General features: G+C 50.8%; 1 protein-coding gene across 8 annotated transcripts in view; it reads left to right on the top strand.

The window, feature by feature from the left end:
* ARHGAP22 (Rho GTPase activating protein 22) overlaps positions 1–27,680 on the top strand; it is a 179,599-nt gene that overhangs the window by 128,135 nt on the left and 23,784 nt on the right. For 5 of the 8 annotated variants that reach the window (XM_074374358.1, XM_074374357.1, XM_074374359.1 and 2 more), the window contains one exon: positions 19,561–19,737. In XM_074374358.1, coding sequence (XP_074230459.1) covers positions 19,561–19,737 — 177 coding nt within the window. Of the gene's footprint in view, positions 1–12,397; positions 12,633–19,560; positions 19,738–27,680 lie in introns of those variants that run through there. The other 3 variants (XM_074374362.1, XM_074374364.1, XM_074374360.1) reach the window with 3 other exon arrangements.

The following is a 27,680-nucleotide window of genomic DNA, read 5'->3' as shown; positions in this document are numbered from 1 at the left end:
CTGATAGCCATTTTTGAGGATTTTGAACTCCATGAAGCCTGCATCCAAAATTTCTGGAGGCAGAGAGCCCTGAACTTGGGAGCAAGGAGAGATCTTTGAGACTGGGCAATTTCCTCTTCCTCGGTTTACTGTTGAGGAGAGTCAGACACAGAGAGGCCCACATCCCTCCAGGGGGCCCCCCAAGGGGGTGCAGAATGGGGACAGGGTGGGGCGACAGCATGAATGGCCTTGGAATCAGGTTGCTCTGGGTTCAAATCCCGACTCTCCCAATTTGACCTGCGGCGCCTCTGGCTGTGCGGGACTTCGGTGTCACCCGGCTGGGAAAGCACCGCCTCACCAGGCTATTGCCAGGGGGCAAGGCTGTGGAGAAAAAGGGTGTTGTATAGGATGAGCCCCATCAACACCAAACACTGCCTTCCCCACAACAGCGGGCTCTGGGATCCTCAGGGAAACACCTGTACCTCTGACTTAGCAAGGTCCCAGCAGCCATGTTCAGGGCCACCTGCCTGCGAACAGACCCCTACCTACCTCGCCCCAATCCACTGTGGGGAACAAGCAAGCTCTTTTCCTGTGAAGTCTCCCCAAGGAGGGTCAAGGAGAGAGTCCACTCTGATTATCATCTTGCTAATGATCAAAACATGGGGACTTAGAGATGTAATGTCCAGGCTGAGAGGGCGCAAGCTTGGGAGGTCCTCAGGTCCTCCAAGATCACCTAGCCTGACCTTCTTTTCTAGGTGAGTTTTAAAAAACACTCCCCAAAGAGAAAATGACTTGCCTAAGGCCACCCACCATGTCAGTAGGCCAGTGGGGACCTCACTCACAGTCTCTGAGTCTGGGGGCCCCAGTCCTCGGTCCTGAATAAGGCTGCCTAACTGCGTTCTAGTTTAGTCCCTATGAATTGAGGGCAGGTTCTGTGCTGGGCCACTTACAGAGTGGCTATCACACTTTCCTTACGCCAAAATGGAAGAATGGAGGGAAGGGACCAGACATTCAAGAGTCATTCAAGGCAGGATGAGGGTTGGGGGAGGGAGCCCATGGGTACAGGGGAGCCAGCCTTCAGGCCACCTCTCACAGCTGGATGTCCAGTCAGCCCCTCGGCCATGGCCCCTGCTCAGAATGCGCTGGGCAGTCGGGCAGCTCTGTCATAAATGATCCTTCCTCCATTGTCTCAACATTTCCAAGTACCAGACGGGACACAACAGGCTTATGTTGCCTTAAGTCTCTACTCTGCCCCAGGCCCGGGACACCTCGACCGTCCTGCCTTGCTCATTTGCGTTGACTCCATAACCCCAATGTTTTTGTGGATTCACAGGGTCAAGAGGGGTTCCCTTGATGCCTGCCAGGTTTCTCCACCAAGTTCAGAAACGTTTTATGCATGGCGTTAAATACACGGTCTTTCATCTGGGAGGGAGGAGAGGCTGAGTTTGCTGAGCTCTGTCGGTGCCAAGCACAGCGCATGCGCTGCCTCCCAACTCCTCAACCTTCCCCGCCAGGGTCGTTGGATACTGTGGATTTTGGAGATGAAGACATCGAGACTGAGAGATAAATAGTTTGCCCCTGGCCACCCAAATGTCGCCGGTCAGGTCTGCATGACCCCAAAATCCAGGCTGTTTCTCTCTTCCCTCAGCTGTCTTTCAAGTCTCAAGAATGGACTCTTTTGGAAAGATTCCAGTTAAAGGTCTTTGGCTGCTAGGACTGTGGGTCCTGAGGTTTCTCTGACTACCTAATAAAGTGATTTCTCATGAAAACCTAAGGACATCCTTCCTTCCTGTGCCCCCCTCCTCCATGACCCGCAGGACACCATCAGTGCATGAAATCTCTGGAAATCTGGGAGAAGCAGGCGCCGAAAGGATGTTGCAGCCCCTTTCTTTATTCAGAGGGGCTGGGGAATTGCTCTTTCCCAATAAACTCCCGAGAAGCCACTGACCAGGACCGGGCAATGGAGGAGGGGGCGCCGCTGGGTGAGTCTGGGGGAAATGAGGCCACGGAGCCCCGGAAAAGGCCCGGGTCACCCAGCATCCTGCCCTGCCTCCCCTGTGAGGCCCCATTGTCCTGGCTCGAGCTCCCAGGCTGGCCCGCCCTCGCCTGCAGCATTCATGCGCTGGCTCTGAGGCCCATTCTGAGTTAGTGCTATTTGTAGAATCTTCTTAAAATACCACAACAGTGCCATTCAGGGAGCGTCTGCACGGCGATGGATGGTGGAGGCTGGAACAAAGCTCTGCTGTGCTGGGCATCCCGATCTGGCCTCGGCTGGAGGGCGTCCCTCCGCCCTACTGACGGGCGGGGAGCTGCGGGGAGCTGGGGTTCTCCCCGTCCTGGGTGCTCCCGGGCAGGCGAGGCCCCGTGGGGCCCGGCATGGCATGGGCTCTGGTCCCCCACGCTGGCCTGCAGCGCATCCTGGGCCAGGCTGGCCGGCGGCGGGAGTGGAAGAGGGCACTAGGCTCTCCGTAAATGAGGCTGTGCTGTTTACAGTAGCCTTTCCCCAGGAGGCCAGGTCTAGTCCACCCTGTCATCAGGCCACACCCAGGCTTGCTCAAGGACAGACAGTTGGGTGGATGGACAGGAGCAAAGATGAGGGAGGGGCATCAGGGAGGGACCCACAGGGATGAAGCTGTTTGCATGCAGAAGGCAGGGCTCTGGCACCTTTCCTCCCTCTGTGTCCATGCTGTTCCATCACGATATGTGGCATAGTAGTGCCCTTTCTCTTCCCCACCTCAGCAGCGCCCGCAGCATCTTCTCAGGAACACATGTTCTTGGGATCTCTTAGGAGGTTAACAGGCGTTGCCATTGGCAATGCGTTTCGCGGTCCCTGGGAGGAGCTGAGTGGAGCTGAGTGGAGTCGAGCGTTTTCTCTGCTGGTGGACCTCTCAGAGCCGGTGGACCTCTCAGAGCCTTTACCGTGCCAACGGGACTGTGTGCTGTGTCCCCTACACTTAACCTCCAGGCCCTCCCTCACGCAGCTGCCAGCCAGGTAGTGATGTTCTGGCCAGACCTTCCTGTGGCCCCTCCAGGTGTGGCTCGAGCCCCAGGTGCGGTGCCCATCTGTTCATAGTGTTTGATGACTTTTCAGTTTTTCTCTTTTCCCCCAATGGCACCATGTGTTATACAGAAAGGAGGCAGCTTAGCTGTCCTAGCCTGTACCCGAGGCGAAGGGCCTGCAGTGGGCCTTCCTGTGTGTCTGGGAGTGGCTGGAGGGAGACCTCACTGCCCTGAAAGGCTTGGCAGCCAGGCCAGCAGCTCCCTCTTTGAGCAGCTGCGCCAGCCAGGCCCCAGTGGTGGGTTTTTAAATGTTCTCTGCAGGTCCCTGACGAGTGTCTACTAACAGCTGTTCACAAGGGACACTGGGCCACCCTGTGATCAGTTACACAAGCCAGCATGGGGTGTGACCCTTGACAAGGGCCTGCCTGTCAGGGGAGATCTGTTTGGAGTGAGGGTCAGGTGAGAGACTGACACCCCAGGGATGGTTTGGGGGTCCTCGAAGCACACCATGTAAAGGACAACACCCACCTCAGTGTGGACGGTGGCCACCACCGCATTTGAGTCCTGGCAGTTGAATTGGATTCTGACCATCCTGGTGGAAGGCAGGGCAGCCCTGGGAAGCAGGCCTTCTCTGAGACAGGCAGGCCCAGGTCACTCACTGGCTGCAGGACTTCAGGCAAGAGACTCGGCATTTTCATGCCTCAGTTTCCCCACCAGGAAAATGGGATTCACAAGGCCTAGTCTGAGGGTTGCTGTGGGACTGTGGTAGGCAGGAGGCCCGGAGAGGCTGGATGAGTTGAGGTTTTGCTCCCCAGCGCTGCCAGTTCTGCTGAAGGGAAAAGCACTGGACAACAAATAGATGAAGCATAAAAATCTCAGCTCTGACCTCTGGCTGGGAGTTTGAGGTAGTTTTCTTCTGTAAGATGCTGAAAGATAAGACCTTCCTCAAGGTTGCTTTGAGGCTTAAATGTGGGAACATGGAGGCCACCATGTTAACTCCAGCAGGGGAGGGATTCACAGAAGCTGCAGTGTGGAGTGGGGCCTCCAGAGGGCGCCATTCATTTTAGACTACAATGAGAATGGCTGCCCCAGGGAAGGAGGTGGGCAGGCACTTAAACCACAGTGTGAATGTCAGCCACTGGGGTGCCATTTATTAAAACTGTATTATTAAATGGCTGCCCCCAGAAGGTTCCAGGAACTTCTACTACCATGTGAATGGCTGCCTCCTGGAGTTGTGCCGGGGAGTGGTGCTGGGTAACAGTGAACAGATTAAACCTCCATCCTGGCACTGGCAAGACTTCTTGTCTGGTTGTTTATACCTGGCGTCCAGGAAGGAGGCCACTTATAAAAATAGTATATTGTTTTTTTTAAAAATCCTGAAGAATTTGGTTTAAGAAGAGGGTGGGGAGACCTCAGCTAAAGCCCTGAGGTCTCACACACCTGCTGGAGGTGGGCCCACATATGGGGAAAACCATGCAAAGAAGAAAAGAGCATCAGAAAGAGATCCATGGGGTCCAGCTCGAATTAAGGAATTTCTCATGTGCCCAGCATAGATTTTGTGGCTCCGCGGGGCCGGATAGCGGAGGCAGAAAGGAACAGAGGCGGCTGGATTGAGTGCACAGTACTGGGTGGGTAGATCATGGGCTTGGAGTTCCCTAGGCCCTGGTCACGTAACCCCTGCTTGGCAGGTCACTTTCCCCAGCCCCAGTCTCTTCATTCAGCCCCCCTACTCCAGCCAGAGGAGCTCCTTCTAGCCTTTGGCTTTCTGCGGAGGCTGCCTCCACCCTGGCCTCAGGGAGGGGGTCTGAACTCACCTCCAGGGGAGGCAGAAATGGTAAGAACCCCCCTCCCCCACCTCTCCCGGCCGTCGGTGTTTCCCCCCACTAGGAAGAGTTCCTGTGATGGCGAGGTTTTGTGATGCAGAACTGGGGAAGGGGCTTACCGCCATCTCCATAATAAAGAGTAAAGAGGCAGTGCATCCTCCCCAAAGGAAAGGGCAGCTGTCCTTCCTGTTGCTAATTTGGCGTCTTGGGCTGCTTCCCAGTCTGTGGCTGACCTGCTTGCCCTTGGCTCCCTGAGGACCAGGGCTTCATCTCTGTGTCCCCCGTCCCCAGCCTGGTGCCTGGTGGGTTGTGTGATGAGAGGACCGTAGAATGTCCTTCCGGGCAGCGGTTCTGAAGCCCCTGTCCAGGGGGGCGGCATCCAACATCGGGGGACAAACAGGAACTTCCTTCCGGTAGAAGGAGAGGTGGCGATGTAGGCACGGGCTGGTGTCAATGATAGGGCTCTAGTCCGGGACCTTGGATGATGGTCAGCCCCTGCCCCGTGGCCCGGGCATTCCCCCATGATGCCAGACTGCGGGGCTTGGGCACAGGGAGCCAACAGCCAGGAAAGGGGAGTCAGAGCAGCATCCTGGGGACTGTGCTTTACAAGCAGCTGGGCTTGAGCCTGAGGTGGGAATCAGCTGTGAGGGGGGTGAGGGGATGTCACTGGCATTTTTATAATTGATGCTTACAATCACAAAGTGATTTTTATTTATTTTCTAAATTTAGTCTAAAATGTGCAGTTTCTGGAGACAGCGAGCTGGATGTGGTGGGACTCAGGACACCCCCTCCTCCCACTGGCACTGGGTATCGTGCCTGCCTTGGCTCCACTTATGTCCCAGGGCCGGTGGGGGAAGGGCAGAGGCTTGGAGCCCCAGAGGCTGACCTTTGTGCTAACACTTCCTCTGGATCACCACCGAGACCAAGACATCCTGAACCCAGGTGATCGTCACCCCTTCACCCACGCCACCGCTTCTCCCCCCAAACACCTGCCAGAACCTCCTAGCTGCCTCTGGACCCACTTATGCCCCATTGGGGGCATTAAGATACACCAAGGACCTCAGGACCTTTCCCAGCTCAGGGCCTTTGCACTTGCTGCCCACCCCCCAACCCTCTGTGCCTGGACTGGCCCCTCTAGTCACTTAATTCTCAACTCAAGGACCCCTCAGACAGACTTTTCCGATCAGATGGGCAACCCTACCCCATCTCGGCTGCAGTCACCCCATCTGAGCTCCCTCCTTCCCTGATTTGCTCCCTCATCCTTTGTCCATTTTCCCAAAGAGTATGCTCCAGGAGGGCACGGCCTTGCTTGTCCTCTTTACTTAGGCACCCCCTCCACCCCTCCCCTGCATGCCATGCACACAGTAGGGTCTTGAGGAGTATCTGTTGCCTCACTGAAAGAAAGAGGCTCCCTACACATGCAGGCTAGACCAGGCCCAGCCTGCCTGAAGTCTCCTGCACAGGTCAAGCCTGCAGGGAAGGAGGGGGAAGGGCTGTGGGGGTGGGGTGGGGAAGAGGGATTGGGGGAGGGGGAAAGGGAAGTTAACACCCCCGGGACCGCACTTGACTGGAGCCCATGGGTACCTCTCCCCTTTTGTCCCCAGGCTGGCAATTCTGATACACCCTTTGGAAGGCTGCACTGACCATCCCACCAGGGTGGAGGCCCCAGGCTCCCAAACAGCAGCCAGCTGGATCCGGCGTCCCTGTGGGCTGTCCCTGCTTTCCTGTTCTGTTCCCTGCCCTGCTTCCCAAGCCCAGTCTCTGGCTTTGGTTTGGAGGAACCCAGGCTAAGACACCACGTGGTATTAGGGAAAACGTTCTCAGCAGCAACGTGAGGTAGGGAAAGGCGCCAGGCCCCCACAGTTAATAACAGCTCCTGCCAGCCCACTGCGTGCTTTAGTCATTGGTTTAACAAATGCCGAAGCGCCCACCTGGACGAAGCCCTCCGTTAGGGGTCAGGAGAGGTGTGAGAAGCCTTGAAGGGGAGACCCAGGAGGGTGGGAACCTGGGGCTGGGAGGAGGCTGGGGAGGGTCTTCGGTGCAAATCAAGCTTCCATCACTTACTAGATTCCTAGGGCTTGGGAAACCCTCCCACCAGCCCCAGCTTCTCCTGCACATAGTAGGGGCGGTAATACGATCAGACCATTGACTTCCTGGAGTCGCTTTGTGGGGTGCCCGCCTTTGCAAGCAGTGTGGGGGCGGCAGGACCAGTAAAGCTACAGCTGGGGGCCCTTGTTACCTCTGCAGCTGGCGTTGCTTGTAACATGGTAGAAATAAATATCCCTGTGCACATTCATAGGAGAGGTTGGGTCTAATGGTGTACAAGGAATGTAAGGAAGTCGAACTTCATAAATGTTCCCTTTTCCTTTCTTAGGGCAATGAATGTTCCTTTATTTTCCATTTTTATAATATAATATATATTTTAAATTTCATTTTTTATTTTTATAACTTTTGTTCTGTTATTTATTTAATATTTTATAAATTTGATAATATAATATTTTATAATGTAATATAATCATTCCTTCCAGGTCCCTGAGCATAAATCACATATTTTCCCCTCACCTCCAAGTGCCAGGCCCACCCCTCCTCCCCCACAACCCTCCCCACCCTGGAACAGTTCAGAACCAGCTCTTCATCTGAAACTGGCATATTCCATTTCCACATGTTGCTATTTTTAACTTATTTTTTTTTTCCTGCCCAAAAGTTATTTTAAAATGGAGGTGAGGGGTGGGTGGGCAGTGCCCTGACAGTTAGTGGTGTTTTCCAGTTGGGCAGTGCTATGTTGCTGCTAAGGCCTGGCTTCTCGGGCAGGTCAGGAGACAGCAGGGGGCCGGGTCAGGCCAGGCCCAGAGCCAGGCGGGCAGAGCTGTGGGTGGGAGGCTGTCCCACCCCACCCCTACCCCTACCCTGACCCCCACCCTGACCTCCCCTCGGGAATCCTCCCTAGCTCTTGCTCCCCACGGTGGTTTTGCTTCTGTGATAATGGTTCAAGCCTGTCTCCCCAGCTTGGCTGCCTTCTCCAAGAGGCAGGGACTCATGGTTTTGTCACTGCTGTGTCCTCAGCACATGGCCCAGTGTGTGGCACGTGGTAGACATTCAAAACGCCTTTTGTGGAGGGGAGAGTGGGAGAAGGAAAACTGGGAGTGGGTGAGGGGGGAACAGTTAGGGAAGGTGATGGAGAAGTGGGGATATTTGAGCTGGGTCTTGATGAATGGGTAGGAGTTTTCCAGGTGGACACAAGGGGAAGGGAGCCCAAGAAGAGGGAACAGCATGTGCAAAGACAATAAGACATGAAGTATGTGGTATATCTTGGGCACAAGAAGTAGGGCAGAGTACCTGGGGGGTCCACTATGGAGACTAGCTGGAGGGGCTGAAACGGTCCCCTCAGCCAATCAAAAGGAGCCCCAGTGGGAAGCAGTGACCGGGCAAATGTCCTGAAGGCAGAAGAGAGGGGCTATGGTGTGGAATTCTTGCCAGGGAAGGGAGAGCCCGGCCTTGTGCTTCAGAGGGGACCCTCTGGCCGGGCCTGAGCCTTCCCCAGCTGGCCCCTTCCTTCACTTCCGCAATTGTCCCTGTGAGAAAAGTCACAGCCCCAGTTTTCCCATGGGGTGCTGCACGGATTCCCTAAAAACGCAAACATCCCCAGAACCACAAAAGAAGATTTCCCAGGGAGATGCTGGTTTGGAGAAATGAAACCGCTGTGGGGCTAGGCTGGCCAAAGGGGAACTTGGACCGCAAACCGATTGCAGGACATTCGGGACCTTTTCCTAAACGAAAAGTACTCAAAGCACAGGGCAGGTCTGATTCTGCAGGGCCAAACCCAGGGGCCACCACCTCTCTTAACAAGGAAAAGAAACAATTTTTATTCAAGAAAGCGCTCTGTGCCTGTGATAACATATGCAAACACTTCAAAGGGCCTGTGGTGAAAAGCAAGCCTCGTGTCCTGAGCCCCTCACCTCCTCCCCTGAAGCAAGTCCGGGTCCCCGGGTCCTGCTTGTCCTTTCAGAAATGGGCACCCTTGTGTGTCCACGCCCTTGTGTGTCCTTGTCCCTCTTATACAAATGGCAGCATGTGCTTCCCGCGGTATTTTGCTTTTTCCACATAATAATACGTCACTCCATATCACATAGTTCCACCACCACTTTTTTTTGAATGGACATCGTTTACTGAACCAGCACATTATTTATTTAGGGGGAGGGTATAGCTCAGTGGTAAAGCACATGCTTAGCATGCACGAGGTCCTGGGTTCACTCCCCAGTACCTCCATTAAAAAATTAATAAATAAACCTAATTACTTCCTCCCTCCCCCTAGCAAAAGAGCAAAACGACATTATTTATTTAACTTGATGGACGGTTAAGTTGTTCCCTGTTTTTCTCACTGCCTCCTAATTATGCACAAGTGCAAATTTATCTGAAGGGTAAATCCCCTAGGGAGGATGGCTGAGTCATTTAAAATTTTGAGAGATACAGTAGTGCCCCCACCCCGATCCATGGTTTGGCTTTCCGTGGTGGTTTCGGTCTCTGTGGTTTCAGTTACCTGCGGTCAACTGTGGTCTGAAAATATGTTAAATGGAAAATTCCAGAAATAAACAAGACATCAGCTTTAGAACAATCCACGCCGTTCTGAGTAGTGTGCTGAAGTCTCGTGCTGTCTTGCTGTGTCCCACGGAGGGGTTAGTCACCCTTTGGTCCAGCAGAGCCACACAGAATAAGCTGCCGGCCCCTTAGTCACTGAGCAGCCCTCGTGGTTATCCAATCGACTGTCAAGGTGTCCCAGTCACATAACTTTTATTACAGGATATTTTTATAACCGTTCTGTCTTATTACTAGTTATTGTTAATTTCTTAATATGCCTAATTTATAAATTACACTTAATCACAGGCATGTATATATGTACAGGAGAAATATCAGACATACAGGGGTTGGTACTATCTGCAGTTTGGGGCATCCGCTGGGGGTCTTGGGGTGTGTCCCCCGCAGATAAGGGAGGTCCACTCTATTGTCAAATTATGTTGCACAAAGAAGTGGTGCGAAAATCTTTATTACCAGCTTGGTAAGGGTCTGTCCCCTTTCCTCACCCATCCCCCTCGGGTCAGTCCTCCAGCTGTGAGCCCCACACCCCTCGGTCAGCTGGTCACCCGGCTCTGAGGGACTCCCAGGTGCCAGCGTGCCCACCATCCACCCCCATCCTCCACTCTGCACAGCTTGCAGCCCACAGCCCACAGGGGATGTGAGATTTCTTTCCTACTTGTCACTTTCTATTAAACTCCATTTTCATCTATTTTTTTCAAATAAATAACATGGTACAAATATCAAAAGTCCAAAAGCCGGCCTCCCTGCCCCCTTTTCCTTTATCTGTCCACTTTCCGCCCCAAAGAACTGCTGCTCCCAATGTCTTTGTCTCCTTCCAGAGGTATTTTGCACAAACAGGAATATTTCTGTTTTTCCTTCCTCCCTCCCTTCGTTTGCAAAAATGGTAGCATGTTATTCCTTCCTTGGCTTTTTCATTTAACAGTATCTAGCAGAGAACATTCTGAGCATAAGCTGCATCCTCCTTTTTTTTAATACCTGCAAAGCATCTCATTTTATGAATATATACCCCTCTCCTTTTGTCATTTGTCTTTTCACTGTCTTTTCTTTGCCTTGCAAATGTTTTTAACTTTCCTGTAGTGAGATTCTCTTTTGTGGTCTCTGGTTTTGGAGTCAAATTAGAAAGACCTTTCCCACTTCGAGATTAAACAAAATTTCTCCCACAATGGATCTTGGTACTTCGTGATTTCATTTTTTTATCTTTAAATCTCTGAACCATCATGATTTTTTTTTTATTTGTTGTAAGATGGGGTATAAGTTTCCAACTTGGTAATTTTGCTCTAGGTGGCTGTTCAATTGTTCTTATACCATTTACTAAAGAATCCATCTTGTATTGGCCCCTTTGAAATAACTTCCTAATTCTATTCCAAGCTCCCAAATGTGTTTGAGTCTGTTTTCATGTTGGGCAGTACTGCGTTGCTTTAATTATCGCAGCTGCATATTTCACTCTGTTTTAGTAATTGCTAGGGCTGGTCTGATTTCACTATTCTTTTTTTTTTTTTTACAAAAATGCATTTGCTATTTTTACTTAAGAATTTTAGACTCAACTTGCCTAATTTAAAAAAGAAATACGATTGTATTTTATTGTGCTGATTTATGGACTAAATTGGGGAAATTGGCATCTCTGTTTGAGTTTTCCTACTTATGACAGATGATATGCATTTCTGTCTCTTCTAATTTATAAACAGATTGTGGTTTCTGTGTATTAATTTTGTATCTGGCTACTGTACTGAATTCTCTCATTGCTTGTGATGGATTTTCAGTTTATTGACTTAGGCTCTCCACACAAATAAATAATAACCACAAATAGTAATAAGACCAGGCCCTCCCCTCCAGCTTTTATAGTTTTATGTTTTCTTTCTAATCTAATTGCACTGGCACATACTTCCAGGAAATGTTAAATAACAGTGGTGATGGTGGACATGCTTGTATTGTCACTGACTTTGGTGGCGACGCGGCCAGTGCGTCTGCACTAAACAGAGCATTGGCTTTGGGTACATCCGTGCTGAGGAAGGCTCCATCTAAAGGAAGGCAGGTAAACAGGTGGCATCAACACAAGTGTAGCCCCTCACCCTGTACTTTCTCACCAGAGTTTGGTGCCCACTGCCCCTGCCCCCCCCCCCAGCCCCCCACCCTGCCAGCCCTTAAGCTGTTATCTTCGGAGCTGCCAGTGGTCCAGGCTCCTGACGCTGCGCTGGGAGGAGTGAGTGATACCGGAGAGGCAGCCAGGCTGGGCAAGGGGGCTGTCTCGGGCTCTTTATCCTGAGGGTCAGGGGGTGCACCATAAGGGTAGCAGCTGATTTCATGGAAGGAACCCCAAACTGCTAAATCCAAATCCTGCTGTGCCATTTCCTAGCCGGGTGGCCCTGGGCCACTGGAAGCTTCTGGAGTTCCGGCTGCCCTGCCGTAACATAGGGATGATGGTCTCTACAGATGGCACGTAGGAAGCACGGACAGGTGCCATGCCCAACTTCTGGCATCCTTGTTTCATTCAACCCTCACCAGAACCTCAAGAGGCAGGTCCAGTTATTGGCCTCATTTTGCTGATGAAGAGACGGAAACGTAAAAAGAGTAGGTGGCCAGTAAGCACTTAACGTTCCATCAGCTTTCTCCCACGTATTCATTTAGTCTCCACCAACCCAGTGAGGAAGGCTCCCTGAGTCTCCACTTGGAGAGGAGGACCCAGAGGCACAAAGCTGGTGGGGTCAGGGGTCTGGCCCTATGTTCTCAGCCCCTCGCATGCTGGGGGAAGGGATGGACCCAAAGGCAGCCAGGTGGCACTCCGTGTGCTCTCAGTCCTAGAATGCAAGCTGGCATGTGCAAGGTGGTCGGTGCTTGGGACCTGCCCAGGGATTTCCGTTGTAGGAAACCAGGGCAGATGGTGCACCAGCACCAGCTGGAGGGCCCCGCAGGAACCCAGCTGTTCCTCCTCGCCCCGCTCCGCCCAGGATAGTCCCGGCTTTGGGGCACTGAGAAGTACAGAAGTTCCCCAGGGCAGACAAAAAGTGCCTGGTCCCCCCCCACCCTCCGCCCACTGGCAGAGCACAGACAGCCCAGAGGCTGCAGCCTCTGCCTCCAGCCACACGAACAAACCCGAACTGCCAGCCCGCGTGCACCTGGCATCTGTCCCTGGCCCTGCCGAGCTTGGCTGCCGCTCCTGCCGCCACGGCCCCACCACTTCTTACACCATGCCTTTCTGCCTCGCCAGGCATCTGAAGAGGAGCAGGCGTCTGCCCAGGGGTAAGTGGACAGCCAGGGTCAAGGGCAGGCTGCAGGGACACCAGGCTGGGGGTGGTGATTAACCCTGGAAGGGCAAGTGGCGTTCAGTGACTGCCAGCAAGAGAAATTGAGTGAAGACAGGATGACAGAGATTCGTGGGATGCTTGCACCTCTGCTCTGGTTCAGCCTGGGGCAGCCTGGCAGGGATAGGCAGGGGAGGAAAAACCATGCTGGCTTCTCGACGTTACCCAGAGCTGGACGAGCAAGTGCGTGCATGTGCAAACACACGAGCCGTCTCAGGAAGTCTGGGGGCGGTGGGCTCTCCCCTCCTCTGCAGCCCCCGTCTATGCTGTCTGACAGCTGCCCAGGCCCGGGGCCACCAGCCACATGTGGCTACTGAGCACTTGACATGTGGCTAGTCCCCATGTGCTGTTAGTACAAAATACACACTAAATTTTGAAGACTTAGTACAAAAAAATACATATGTATATCATATCTCAATAGTTTCTGATTATGTGTTGAAAGAAATTATATTATTTTGGATGTATTGGGATAAACAAAATATAGCATTCAAAATGAGTTCACCAGCTTTTTGGTTTTTAAATGTAGCTACTAAGACATTTGAAATTGCCTGTGGCTCACATAATATTTCCATTGAATTACGCTGCTCTGCACAGCTGCTTCCCCACACTTGGCCTTCACCCCTGAGAACCCAAGTATTGGGGCCCTCCCCAGGGCTCCCCGCTCCCCTGGGCAGTCAGTAGGATGCTGGTGGTCCCTGTGACACTTAGTACATTGCTTCTGTTGTCACCTTTAAATAGTGACTTCTTGTATTTTGTAAACATTTCCTCTAAATCCCTAGCTAATTCAGATATCATTTGATTAATTACATCAGAAGGACAGCTTTTCGACCTGAATGCCATAGAAAGGGTCCTGTGAGCTACTATGTTCACAAAATGGGCTTGCTGGTGTCCTTGACTCTGTTTCTTTTTATTATGAAAATTCTTATACAGAAAGGGTGAAAGGTAGATCTTGTCCTGGAAGCCCTGCCAGGATCTGCTGTGTTCTGGAGTCACCTCCTCTCCCCAGAGCCCCTTGCATGGGTGCGAAGAGAGACTCCGGCACAAAAGGAAGGTTTTAAATCCCAGAGCCCCGGGGGGAAGAAAGCCCAGCTGGGAACAAGACAAGCTGGGCAGGGTCCTTGCTGGGTCACTTAGGGGCCTGCCCCTTCCACAAGCCCCAGGCTGACGTAGTGAGCGCAGAGTGAGGTCAAGGTTAGGAGCCGGGCTGCCTGGGGTCCTGGTTCACTGATTTTACAGCTTGGACGTGTTTCTTAACATCTCTGGACTTTTGCTTTTTTTCCTTTAAAATGGGAATGATGACACCATTTCCCATCAATTCGTTAACATCGTGCCTCCCTTAGAGTGAGTGCCTATCACCTCGGTTCTGCTGCAGCTCTTGCTTTTCCATTCATCACAGTTCCGTGCACGCCCTCCCCATGCCACGCATTGCTTGGGGTGCTGGGGTGCCTTATGAAACAGACAGAAGAGGAATGCATGGAAAATATACAGTATAAATAAACATATTATGTAAACCCATAAACTGCATGTGTGCTGGATTGTGATAAGGGCTATGGAAAAATTAAGACCGGGGAGGGTCCCAGGTTGCAATGGGTGATGAGAAGTGAGGTTTACATAGGGTGGTCAGAAAGGATTCCCCAGGGTGACATTTGAGGAAAGGCTATTAGGAGGTGAGGGCACTAGTCATGGCGGTGTCTGGGAGAACAGCTTTCCCGGCAAGAGCAAGGGCAGAGGGAAGGCAGGTGTCTGGTTGTCCGGGGAACAGCAGAGAGCAGCCGTGAGGCCGGAGGAGTAGCGGCTGAGGGGGCCAGGGCCCTGGAAAGTGACTGCAAAGACTTTGCTGAGAGGGGGGCCGCTGTGGGATTGTGAGCTGGTGTGGGTCTCAACAGGGTCACTGTGCTGATGTTTTGAGAACAGGTCATAGAGGGCAAGGGAGGGAGCCTAGAGACCATGCCACTGATCCAGAGGAGAGATGATATGGGCTCGGGCCAGGTGGGACAGTGAAAAGTGGTCAGAATTGGAATGTATTTTGAAGAAGGAGGCAACAGAAACTGCTGATAGGAGACATGAGAGAGTGGAGCTGAGGATGGGTCTGGTTTCCACTTAAGTAACGAGAAGGCGGAGCTGCCCTCACCCAGGAAAGAGAGGGGTGGCAGACCTGGAGAGGGGTTCCATATTTGGTGAGTGGAAGAGGCCTGGAGCCATCTTAGTGGAGCTGAGGGGTGGGGGATAGAGGTCTGGAGGGCAGAAGAGCAGTGAATTTGGAAGTCATCAGCATAGGGACAACAGTTAAAGCCCTGAGACTGGATGAGCTCAATGAGGGAACAGTATGGATTAGTGTGGGGATGAGGGGAGGGAAAAGGCCAGGTGACTCCCCACTGTGCGCTTGGGGCACCCGGTTGCCCAGCTCTGAGATAGGAACACAGGAGGAAGCCGGTGTGATGCAGGTGGTGATGGTTTTCAGACAAGCCATGCTGTGCTTTTGGGAGGGATGTCATACAACTGTAGAATCTTTTTTTTTTTTTTTTTTTTGCATTCTTTTTTTATTGCAGTATAGTCAGTTTACAATGTTGTGTCAATTTCTGGTGTACAGCATACTGTTTCAGTCACATATATACATACATATGTTTGTTTTCATATTCTTTTTTTAATTTTATTTTATTGAGTTATAGTCAGTTTACAGTGTTTTGTCAATTTCCTGTTTTCATATTCTTTTTCATTGTAGGTTACTGCAAGATACTGAATATAGTTTCCTGTGCTCTACAGTAGAAACTTGTTGTTTATCTATTTTATATACAGTAGTTAGTATCTGCAAATCTTAAACCCCCAGTTTATCCTTTCCCACCCCTTTCCCCCCTGGTAACCATAAGTTTCTTTTCTATGTCTGTGAGTCTATTTCTATTTTGTAAATAAGTTCGTCTTTTTTTTTTTTTTTTTTTTAGATTCCACATATGAGTGATACATATAGTATTTTTCTTCCTCTTTCTGGCTCACTTCACTTAGAATGACAATCTCTAGGGCCATCCATGTGGCCGCAAAAAGCATTGTTTCATCCTTTTTTCATGGCCAAGTAGTATTCCATTGTATAAATATACCACAACTATTTTACCCAGTCATCTGTCGATGGACATTTAGGTTGTTTCCATGTCTTGGCTATTGTAAACAGTGCTGCTAGGAACGTTGGGGGTGCATGTGTCTTTTCAAATTATATTTTTCTTTGGATATATGCCCAGGACAACTATAGAATCTTAAAGGTCATTTAGCCACATAGGAAGTATAGATCTGGTTGCTCTACATCAATGCTTCTCAACTGGGGACAGTTTTGCCTCCTAAGGAACATTTGGCAACATATGGATGGAGAACTTTTCGGTTGTCAAGGGAGGGAGGGAGAGGCTGCTACTGGCATCTAGTGGGTGGCAGCCCGGGATGCCACCCACCATCCTACCACGCATGACAGCCCCCCACCGCCCCAAGGGAGAAATATCTGGCCCAGAACATCGGTGGTGCTGAGGTGGAGAAATTCTGCTCTAGACTGCATTTAATTGAGTGTGATAATAAAAGTGAATATTTAGCGCCTGCTTGTTAGATGCCAGGTGCTAAGCTGAGGGAATAGCTCATTTCATTCTCCCAAAAAGGTAGGCACCTTCATTGTCTTCACCCCACGGGTGTGTGACTGACATTTGGGGAAGTCACGGCACTCCCCCTGGTGGAGCTGAGTGATGGACCCCCGTGGGGCTCTAAGCACCATTCTAGAGGGCCTCAAATGCCTGGGATATGTGGCAGGGTGGGATGGGAACACCGTGGCCACACAAACTCCTTAATAAAAGAAAAGGGGAAGACCGGAGACAGTAACAAGAGACCCCCATTTTTCATGGTGCATGTCTTCCTGAAATATTGCGGTTACGACTTTTTGCCTTAACTAAAGCTAGTACTAATCTTTCCTAAGGAACAGAGGAAAAGGTAGGCATGCACAATTAAATGCTGTAGAATATCCCAGCGTTTGCTGTGATGACCTATTTTATCTTTCTTGTATTCCTCGCCATGAACATAGAGGGAGCTTTACACTGCAAAAAGAGATTGAGTTTATAGTTGAACAAGCTGAATCTTGGCCCCTCTTCTTGTTTGTTGGTGAGCTAAGGGTTTAACTTCTCCAAGCCTCAGTTTCTTCATCTGTAAAATGGGGTCAGTAACACTCCTGCTTCATACAGTGTTTATGAAGACTAAATGTGATGGTGTGTCTTACACAGTGTTTTACATACACTGGGCCCTTAGCCGTGGTCATAGGACTTTCACTTCTGGATAAGATGGAGCAACAGGGACCGATTAATACTCTCACCAAAAACAACCCCCCCCCCAAAAAGACAAATAATATGAAATAATGTTTTGTTTTTGTTATTGAAGTATAGTCAGTTTACAGTGTTGCATTGAAATAATGTTTTTCAAGACACTAGATAGACATTAGGCAGGGAAGGACTGTGAACCCCCAAGAGATGGGGGACCCATGAGATGAGCTGTATACAAGTCCTGGCTTTCTGCCTGGGAAAATTTTCAGGCTGTGATGCAGGAAGGGGACCTAGGTGGAGCCCAGTGGATTGACTCCATGAGTTAAAGAAACAGCAATCAAGGAGCAAGGGAGACCAAAGTATCTAAGAGTTTTCAGGGTAGAATACCAAGGAGGAAACAGCTGCTCAGAGAGGAAACTCCCTTGGGAACCTGTCACCCTGTGCATATAAGGGAATTAACCTGAGACTGAGGAAGGAACCACTGGAAAGGGTCAGAAGCAACACCGACCGCTCTAATACAGGGCAGGGAAGAGTGCCTTTTCCCACCTGCCACCCTGGAAAACCTCACGACTCCTGGGCCTTGCATGGAACACACAGAAGGGTTTCCTCTCAGCAGTGGGGACTAGTTAGCTCCATACTGAGAACTCTGTACCCACCTGATAAATCTTAGAAGCAAAATCTATAAGGATAAGACCCTTTCCAAGTAACCTAACTTCATCCCAGAAAAAGGCTTAAATAAATATCTTCAGAGGAATACAAAAATACCCAGCACCTAACCCTTTAAAAATCACAATGTCTGGCTCCTAACCAAAAATACCAGGAATACAAAGACTCAGGAAAACATGACCTGTAATGAGGAGAAATAAAAATGATCGATTGAAACCAACCCAGGAGTGACACAGATGTTAGAATTAGCAGACAGAAACATTGAAACAGTTTTTATTCCTGTATCTCTTATGCTCAGAAAGTTAAGTAGAGACATGAAAGATTTTTTTTAAAGACTTAAACTTCTAGAGCTCAAATCTACAATATACGAGAGAAAAAATACACTGGATAGGATTGATGACAGATTAGACAGAGAAAATGAAAAGACTTGTGACCTCAAAGACACAGCAACAGAAACTGTCTGTGTTAGTTTTCCATTGCTGCTGTAACAGATTACCACAAACTTAGCGGCTTGAACAACACGAATGTATTATCTTATGTTCTGTAGGTCAGAAGTCTGACACAGGTCTCACTGGACTCAAATCAAGGTGCCAGCAGGGCTGAATTCCTTTCCGGAGGCTCTATTAGCTGTGTGACTTCAGACAAGTTCCTTAATCACTCTGTGCTTCAGTTTCCTTGCCCATCAAATGCAAATAGTAACAGTACCCCCCGCAGAGTCCCAGGAGGGCGGCTGTGTCTGTCAGCTTTGTTCACTTGGAAGGGTCACAGACTGCTCTGGAGTTCCCTGGAAGGCAGATACCAGTGCTCAATAAGAACTTACTCCTGTCCCTGGGCTGCAGGCTTTAGCAAGAAGCAGCCTGGGTCTCACCGTTCTTACCCCCTTGGGAACACAGAATTCCCTGGGACTCACCCCACCAGCAGGTGGTCCCAGTTAGGATCTGAGGCTCTGGGACCTTAGCAGTTAATGGTGAGTTACATGTTGTGGGATGGGAAATGGGGCGTAAAAACAAGATTATTCTTGAAAATCCCTTAAACGGACTGTGTTTTCTATCCTTCAGCTCGGTATAAATTGTTCTCTGTCCATTTCAAAGATTAATTCATTTACACATGAAAACGCCAGGACCACTGGAGCTACCGGAGGGGAAAAGGCAGTTCATCCAAGCTTTTCCCTCTTTCTGCATTTAGATAATGATCCACTATCTAGATGTGAGTGGGGAGGGCAGGCGGAGGGTTCTGGAGTGTTTGCTCCATCCTGATTTAACATCAAGCCTCTGTAACGTTAATACATATGGAGAATCAGGTCTCATCTTCACCCCGGGGGAGGGCAGGCTGTGATGTCAGAGCCCCTGTTAAAGGCACACAGTGACACTGCACTATGTGCTTAAGATGTGCAAAGTTGGGGTGGGGAGGGGTGGGTACAGCTTAGTGGTAAAGTGCATGGTTAGCATGCACAAGGTCCTGGGTTCAATTCTCAGTACTTCCATTTAAAAATTTTTCTAAAATAAATTCACAACTTAAAAAAAAGAAAGACGTGCAAAGATGACTTAAGTAAAACATGTAACAAAGCTTCTCTGGCGTCTGACCTTCTCTGAGCTGGTGTCACACCTAAGTGCTTTTTCCTAATAGTGGCCCGGGATGGTTTTAATTATTTCTGATTTGATACAGAACAATAACAAAGAAGACGAAGGGAGAAAAGAAACCCAAGGGGGCTCGAAAGACAGACGTGTGAGGCGTGAACGTGATGGGGTGCAGATGTAGAACCAAAAAGCATGGCTGTTGCAGGGCGGTTTTGGGGAAACAGCCTTCTCACACCCCCGGGAATAAAAGCCAGCTGGTGTCAGGGCTGGAGAGAGCCCTGTGGGGGAGGCACCCCAGTGTCGCTGAGGTCCCTGCTGTAAGCCTGTTCTCCCTGTCTTGCAGGTGGAGCCGGGGAGAGGGAGAAGGTGCCGGCCAACCCCGAGGCGCTCCTGCTCATGGCCAGCTCCCAGCGGGACATGGAGGACTGGGTGCAGGCCATCCGCCGGGTCATCTGGGCCCCGCTTGGCGGAGGTACTGCCCGTAGCTCGCATGCTCACCCTCTAGAACCCTTGTCTCCAGGTAATCATGCCCCTTCACCCGGCCCCGCGCCTGCCAGACCCCTCTCACTGAGGACCCGCTGGCCGAGCTCTGTGCTTCGTCCGGCAGACGGGCAGTGTCGTCTTCTGCTGCCAGCCCTCAGGAGTCACCCCTCTGTGGACCAAGCAGGTCCTGGCAGGGGAGATCTGGGCCACTTTGCAAAATGCCCTCCTCCAATCAGAGAGTCCTGTGGCTTGTGTGTCCTTGTCTCCCTGCATCCAGACCCACCCTGAACACTGGGCGTGTATGTGGTGGTCTGCACTTAGGCCAGAAGTGGGCACTTGAGGAGTCATAGCAGATGGCTAGGTACCGCATCCTTCCCTCTGTCATGCCTTGTGGCCCCTGCACGGCCCACAAAACCCATTCCCTGTCTCTGACCTGAAAACAAAGTTTGCCATTTACCCACCTCCTCCTTTATTCTGCATTTTTATTAGGTGCCTAAAATGTGCTGAGTAGTATTCCAGGCACTAAGAATTCAGTGGTAAACCAAATAGAGGTTGCCCTCCCTGCCTCCATTGTCCCGGGGGGACAGACGATAGGCAGGTGACATGTCATGTCCAGTAGGGAGAAAAGCAGCGAGCAAAGAAGAGTAAGTGGGAGGACCGAGGGGATGTTGTATTAGGTGTTGTTCATTAAGCCAACTTAATGGAGTCACCAGGAGAGCCAGGGGAGGCACAGGAAGAGCATACAGGTGGAAGGACCAGCAAGTGCAAAGGCCCTGGGGTAGGAATGGGCCGTGGGAACATGAAGACTCAAAGAAAGGCCAGAGGGCTTGAGGGAGTGAGGATTGGGCGGTGGAGGACCTGAGGCGAGGCATCGGGGACATGGTGGGGATTTCAGATTTTGTTCTAAACTGATGGGGCACCAGGGAGGGCTCTCAGCAGGGGACAGACATGACTTATACTTACAGAAAAGCCCTCTGGCCATCATGTGAGGGGTGGGCCATAGAGAGACAAGAGTGGTCGCAGCAGGATGGGACAGTCATTGGAGAAGGGTGCCGGCCTGGGCAGGCGAGATGTGGAGGAGACAGTAAAGAATGGTCAGCCGTTGTGTGTTCTGAAAGTGGGGCTGCAGGTTTTGCTGATGGGCCAGCCACAGGGCACAAGGAAAAGACAGACGCCACCCAGCTGTGCAGTAGCTGTCTCTGGAGGTCCCTGTCCCTGGGAATTCTTCACAAAAAGAGCTTTTAGAAGGGATCACCATGCTGGCTGGGCTGGGGCCACTAACTCCCTGCCAAGTGTGGAGACAGGGGCCTTCGGGCTGGCCGTCTTCAGACCACACGAGCCAGGACGTCCTCTCTCTCCGTGTATCACAGGAACAGAAGCTCACCTTTGGGGGCTTCATAAATGGTCCCAGGCTGTTAGCCAGGGCCTCCCTGCCTGCTGGCGATTGCAGCACCTTTGACCCACAGCCCCAGTTTAATGGCCTGGGAAAGCCCAAGCCCGCCTGGGAACTTCTGCAGCCTCCGTGGGCTTCCTTTGGTGCAAGATGGTTGAAAGTGAGCCGGTTGTGGAACAGAATAGGGTCCAGAGGCAATGCCCATGCAGGTGGACTTGGATTTATGACCGGCGGCACCTTTGAGCGCTGGGGAAAGGAGAACACTGTTATGATCTTGGGTAGGTAGAGACTTTTTAAATGAGTTACAAAAAGTACTAAGGGTTGAGCAATGATATGGAGAAATAAGGATGATTCGGTCTTAGAACAGAAAACAGCAATGAGAACGAATGAACTACAGCTCCACCCAACAGCACACGTGAATCCAAAAAACATGCTGGGAGACTAGGGGAGCCTGAGAACGTGCTGTGGTTCCATTTATGTAAATTAAAAAATAGGGCAGAAGGAAACGGTATTATTTATGGATAGATAATTAGGCAGCAGAGAAGCAGAGAAATGCATACGAGCCAGGAAGGCAGCCGTCGTGACACAGGTGTGCCTTTGCAGTACTGCGCGTGTCTGTATGTAGGTGTTTTAATACTTTCTGAACGTCTGCATGTTTCACTATACAAAAAAAAATCAGAAACTGAATGAAACAAGGAAAGAAGGGAAACTAAAGGTCAAAGAAGCTAAGGAGTTTGCCCGTAAGTCAGGAGCAGAGCTGAGAAGTGGAGGCAGCTGTTCTGACCCGAGGCTGTGCTTTGTCGCAGCCCGTGCAGGGCGCTGCCGTATGGCACGTGGTCTCCCTGCGCTGATCCCTGACCCGCACATGTGCCTGCCTGTCTGTCTGTCTCTGTCTCTCTGTCTCTCCCTGTGCTTGCTCAGAAGGGGGACCGTTTGCAGAATCCCACCTGGAACCCAGATTGCCCCTCCACCAGTACCCCCCATCCTCCCTGGCCCAGCACTTATCAGACTTCTCAGCCTGTGCGCCCAAGAATTCACAAGAATTGCATCAGGAACCGCCATCAAAGGCGCTTATCTCCCTTCCACCAGAAGTACAGAGGAAACACAGAGATCCCAGGGGTTAGCGGTGGCAGACATGTCTGGACAAGTGTGGGCACTGGCAGGGGGGCTCCGTCAGCCTCTGAGGTTTCCTGGCAAAGCTCTTATTAGCCTGGGTTCCCCTGGAAAGGAGGCTTAGAGGATCAGCCCTTCTTTTGCTGTTTAATAACGGAGCCTGTGAGCCCTTTCAGGCATGTTCGTTCTGGCAGACAGCGGCCACCTCTGACAGGCACACGTGGGCAGCGTGCCTGCTGCAGTCAGCAGACAGCCCGGCCTGTGGGTCAGGGGAGCTGGTTACTGCTGATGGCCTGCCCAAGGGTGGCCTGGATGGAGTGCCTCTTGTCTGGGCATTCATTCATTTATTCAAGCAGCCAGTCATTCACTCAAGGATGTGTTCTAGGGGCTGGAGACACAGCAGTGAGTAGGACGGACAAGGTCCATGCTCTCTTGGAATGTGCATTCTAGTAAAGGAGACAGACAACAAACAAGGCAAGGAAGCCCCTCGTAGGTGGGATGGTGGAGGGCACAGTGGAGACCGATGAGGTGGGGAGGGCAAGCAGAAGTGATGGGGGGGTCGTTCAGTGACCTTTGAGTAAAGGAGATGAAAAGGTGAATTACACATATATCTGGGCAGAGTGTCAGAGGCAGAGGCCTGGGTGTCCATGCTGGAAGAGCAGCAAGGAGGCCAGTGTGGCTGGAGCAGAGTCTGTGACAGGGGAGAGAGGAGGTGATAGGGTGATCAGTCAGGATGGCCTGGTTACAGTGATGACTCTGGCTTTCCCTCTGAGCGAGGTGGTGCCATTGGTGGGTGTTGAATAGAGCAGTGAAAGAGCCTGACGCAGGTTCCAACGGGATCCCTCTGGCTTCCATGTTGAGAATGGATGACAGAAGGAAGGACAGAAACAGGGAGACCAGTTAGGAGCTCATGACACAATCATTCAGGTGAGAGGTCATGGTGGCTTGGCTCAGGATGACACTGGTGATTGAACTGATTTATCCGGAGAGAGCCAGCAAGCCCTTGAAGGTGGGTCTTATGTATATAGGAAGGTGCTTAACAAACCCAGTTGTGTTGAAGAATTAATGTATTTTGTATTTTGATGTATTTTGAAGGTGCGATCAATAGTATTTCCCTACTGGAATGGGTGAAAGGTGAGAGAATGAGAGAAGTCTAGGTAATTTCAAGACATTTTGATCTAAGCCAGCTGGAAGGATGGATTAGCCATTAGCTGAGATGTCAAAGAACAGAGGATGTGCAGAGGAAGAGAGAGAGAGAGTTCACTTTGGGACTTAGTCTGGGTATGTGTTAGAGGCTCAAGTGTAGATATCAAGTAGGCAGTTTGACATTTAAGCCTAGAGATCAGGAGAGGGGACTGGGTTTGAGAGAGAATTTGGAAGCCACATAGATGGGGCTTGAAGCCATGCAGCTGGGTGGGCACGAGGAGGGGCAGCAGAGGACCCAAGCTGAGCCTGGAGCTGCTCCCAGATAAGAAGTCAGGGAGCAGAGGAGGAACCAGCAGAGGGGCTTGAGGAGAGCTGGGAGCGAGTGGGGTCCCTGAGCCAAGTGAAAAGACAGCATCAGAGGAAGAAGTATCTATGCACTGCTGTTAGGTCAACCAGGAGAGAACGGATGGTGAGCACAGTTCATTGGTGACTTGGACAAGGGTGGTTTTGGTGCAGTCCTGGGGATAAAGCCTGTTAATAGTGGGTACCAGAATGGATAAGAGGAGGGGATTTAGAGTGTGAGCCTAGCCAACTCGTTCAAGAAGTTTGCTGTAAAGGGAAAGAGAAAAATGGGACAGTAGCTGGAGGGGGGAGTCAGGTAGAGAGTTTTGTTTATTTTTTTAAGTTAGAAGACAAAACAACAATGATGGTGCAGGTGAGGGAGAGAAGAATTGCTGGAGCACCAGTATCTCTTGTGGATATAGATGCAAAATTCCTCAACAAAATACTAACAAGTTGAATCCAGCAATATATAAAAGGATTGTACACCATCACCAAATGAGATTTATCCCAGGAATGCAAGGATGGTTTAACATCAGAGAAGCAATTAATGTGATACATCAATAGAATAAAGGACAAAAAAAACCACATGATCATCTCAATCAACTCAGAAAAGGCATTGGATAATCTCCAGCACCCTTTCATGATAAAAACACTCAACAGTCTAGAGACGGAAAGGAATTTTCTCAACGCACTAAAGGACATCTACAAAAAACCTGCAGATAACATCATGCTTAACAGAGAAAGACTGGATGCTTTCCAGCAACAAGATAAGGATTCTCGCTTTTGCCACTGATAGTCAATGTTGTACTAGACATTATAGCCCAGAGCAATTAGGCAAGAAAATGAAATAAAATGCATCCAGATTGGAAAGGAAGAAACAAATAATAATACCTCTATTTGCGGATGATGTGATCTCATTTGTAGAAAATCTTAAGGAATCCACTAGAAACCTGTTGGATCTAATTTAAAAAACCTCAGCAAGGTTGCAAGATACAAGGTCCATATACACAAATCAACTGTATTTCTATACAGTAGCGCTGAGCAAACTGAAAATGAAATTAAGAAGACTTCATTTACAGTAGGATCCAAAAGAACAAACTACTTGGGAATTAACTTAACAAAAGAAGTACAAAACGTAATACTCTGGAAATGACAAAACATTGTTGAAAGAAATTAAACACCCAAATAAATGGAAAGACATCCCACATTCATGGATCAGAAGACTCATACTGTGAAAAGGGCCCCACTCCCCAGTGGCTCTCTGGACTTCAGTGCCCAGCTCCTGGAACGTGGCCCCCAGGGGTGCTGTTGGGTAGCACCTCTAACCAGCTCTCTATGAAAGAGGAGAGAAGGGAGTCACCAGGGACGCCCAGTGTCTGGTGGATGCTCATGAGTGAGTCCTTGCTGTCTCTGGTTATCTGGAGAGAGCCAGCAAACCCTTGAAGGTAGGTCTTATGTACCTTGGAAAGTGCTTAACAAAGCCAGTTGTGTTGAAGTGTGAGAACAGACAGAGTGAGCACAAGTTTTGGCATCAGGCTGTGGTCTGGGTGTGCTCTGGCTCTGCCCCTTGCTTGCTGTGTGACCCTAGCCATGCCACTTACCCTCTCTGTGTCTCTGTTTGCCAAAGGGGAATAAGAATCTCTTCTTTGCAGGGTTGTCATGAGAAACAAGAGAAAACAGATGCAAAGTGCTCAGCACCCTTAGTACTAAATAGTTCTTATTCATCCAACAAACGCAGAGCATCTTCAACATGCAGGCAGGACACAGGGAGGAACGGAGATCAGACAGAGTTTCTGTTCTACTCCCGAGACAGACGGTAACGGGGAGAGACAGACAGTAACAGGGCAAGTACATCTCGTGGCAGAGAGTCGTTCTCGTTGGAACCACTTAGAGGAAGGCTTATAAAGAGAGACCACTGGATGCCCCCAGCAGAGTTTCCAATACACTAGAATCTGCCTTTCTAACACGTTCCCAGGTGATGCTGATGCTCATGCTACTGGTCTGGGGCCCACATTTTGAGCACTGCTGTGTTAGAAAGCGGCGAGTGCTACTGAAAGAAAAAGAAAAAATCGAGCCGTTTAAAAGACAGTGGTGAGGGTGGGCCTCATGAGAGAGTGACACTCAAACCAAGATTTGAAGAAGGGGAGAAACTGAGCCAGGAGGATGTTTGATGAAAATGTGCCAGACCTAGGCAGCAGTTCCGGCAGAAGCAGAGAGCCTCTGATGGGGTCTTGAACCAGCGCAGAGGCTGGTGGGCCGGGGGAGTGGGGAGGGGGTGAAGGATGCTGATGGAGCCTGATCACAGAGGAAGGACATAATCTGACACTGAGTCAAAAGGACCGCTCTGACTGCTGACTGGAGAGGGACGCCAGGAAGCAGGGGACCTATTGCCGTAATTCAGGCAAAGAGACAAGGGTGCTTACCCTATGGTGGGTGTGGTGAATGTGAGCAGATTTCAAATCTATTTTGAAAGTAGAATGCACCAGATCTCCTGGATGTGGGTGTGAGAGAAAGAGGGTGGTGAAGGTGGACTTCCAGGGGTTTAAGTGGCCAGAAAGACAGTCGTCATTAACCTAGAGGGAAAGACAGCGTAGAGCAGTTTGGGAGGATGCAGCAAAATTACAGCTCCATTTAGCCACATGAGTTTGAGATGCCTGTTAGCCATTATACCCATGGGCACCTGGAGTGGGCAGTTGGATGCAGGAGTCTGGGGGCCGGGGTTAGCCCTCAATAACTCAGAGCTTGGTAACTCTCCCACCCACACAGCGGGCTCTGCCGAGCAAAGCCCAGAAGCTGTTTGTCCCAACCTTACAGGCAGCAGCACAGAGAAACATTCCTGCCCTAAGTTGCTCAGAAATCATGGGGATGAATGCAGCTCCCAGAGGCCACAGGGCAGGACACTTGACATGGAGAAAATCCAGCCTCGGGACAACTTGGAGGGACACAAAGCAACCCTGTTAATCCAGATGGTCGTGGTCATTACCGGCTGGAATGACATCTCCAAACGGAAGCCCTCAAGGCACAATCAGATTCAGGATGAAAGGTCACTGGCCCCAGCCCAGGCTGGCAGTGGTGGAGCCTGCGATCCTAGTGGACCACTTAGCCCCAGCACTGCTTACTCTATATCCCAGCCCTTCTGGGGGAATCAAAAAGAGAGAGTTTTATTTCCATTTCCTCTGAATGTGAACCCACCAGGCCAGGGGGCCTGGGTCTTTCCTGGTGGCCTTTCCAAAAGAGGAGAGACAGGACTGTTGCTGATCTGGGCTGGGGTTCACTGAGCCAGCAGAAGGGGTACTTGAGTCCGGTTCTGGTGCCCTTGGCCTGTTCTAGTGGGCTCTGAGGGTCTGCATACCAGGTAGAGGAGGAATTTCCCCCACAGACCTTGGACCCCATCCAGCCCACGCTCACAGTGGCCAGATCTGTCCCCTTCTGGGTGCAGGGATCAGCTCAGCGCACCCTTGGGCCTCTTTCTCTTCAGCCCTCAAGGCTCCTCCCCTGCAGTGAGTGCCCCAGGAGCCTGTGAGCTTGGACCCCAGGGCAGGGGAAACAGCCCCCAGCCACAGGCCCCACTGACAGGTGGCCAGGGAGCCCGGGGCCGTTTACCGAGAGAAGGGAGGTGGAGGAGCAGTTGCCTTATCTTGGGAGAGCCTGGCAAGCCAGCCAGGATGGCTGACAGGGGGCTGCCTGCCACTGCTTCCTGTGAAACTCAGGGTGCTCACCACTCGACCAACTGCCTTTTACCCACCTTGCTGGGTCACTCAGTCCGCCTCCCTCCCAGCAGCTGTGGTGGGAAGGTGCCGGCGGGTTGGCCTGCCTGGCTTTGTGTGTGCTCAGATCTCAGGGCTAGAACAGAGCTTGTAGTGACCATTGCTAGGATGAGGCCAGGGGAGGGCATGGGCCAGGGACACTGAATGAAGTCTCGGTGACCCCCAGGCACAAGCGGAGAAGTTGGGCCGAGGTAGCCACTCTTTCTAGGACAGCTAATG

Source organism: Camelus bactrianus, chromosome 11, assembly GCF_048773025.1.
Source record: "Camelus bactrianus isolate YW-2024 breed Bactrian camel chromosome 11, ASM4877302v1, whole genome shotgun sequence".
Lineage (NCBI taxonomy): Eukaryota > Metazoa > Chordata > Mammalia > Artiodactyla > Camelidae > Camelus > Camelus bactrianus.
This window is presented reverse-complemented; position numbering and strand designations above follow the sequence as displayed.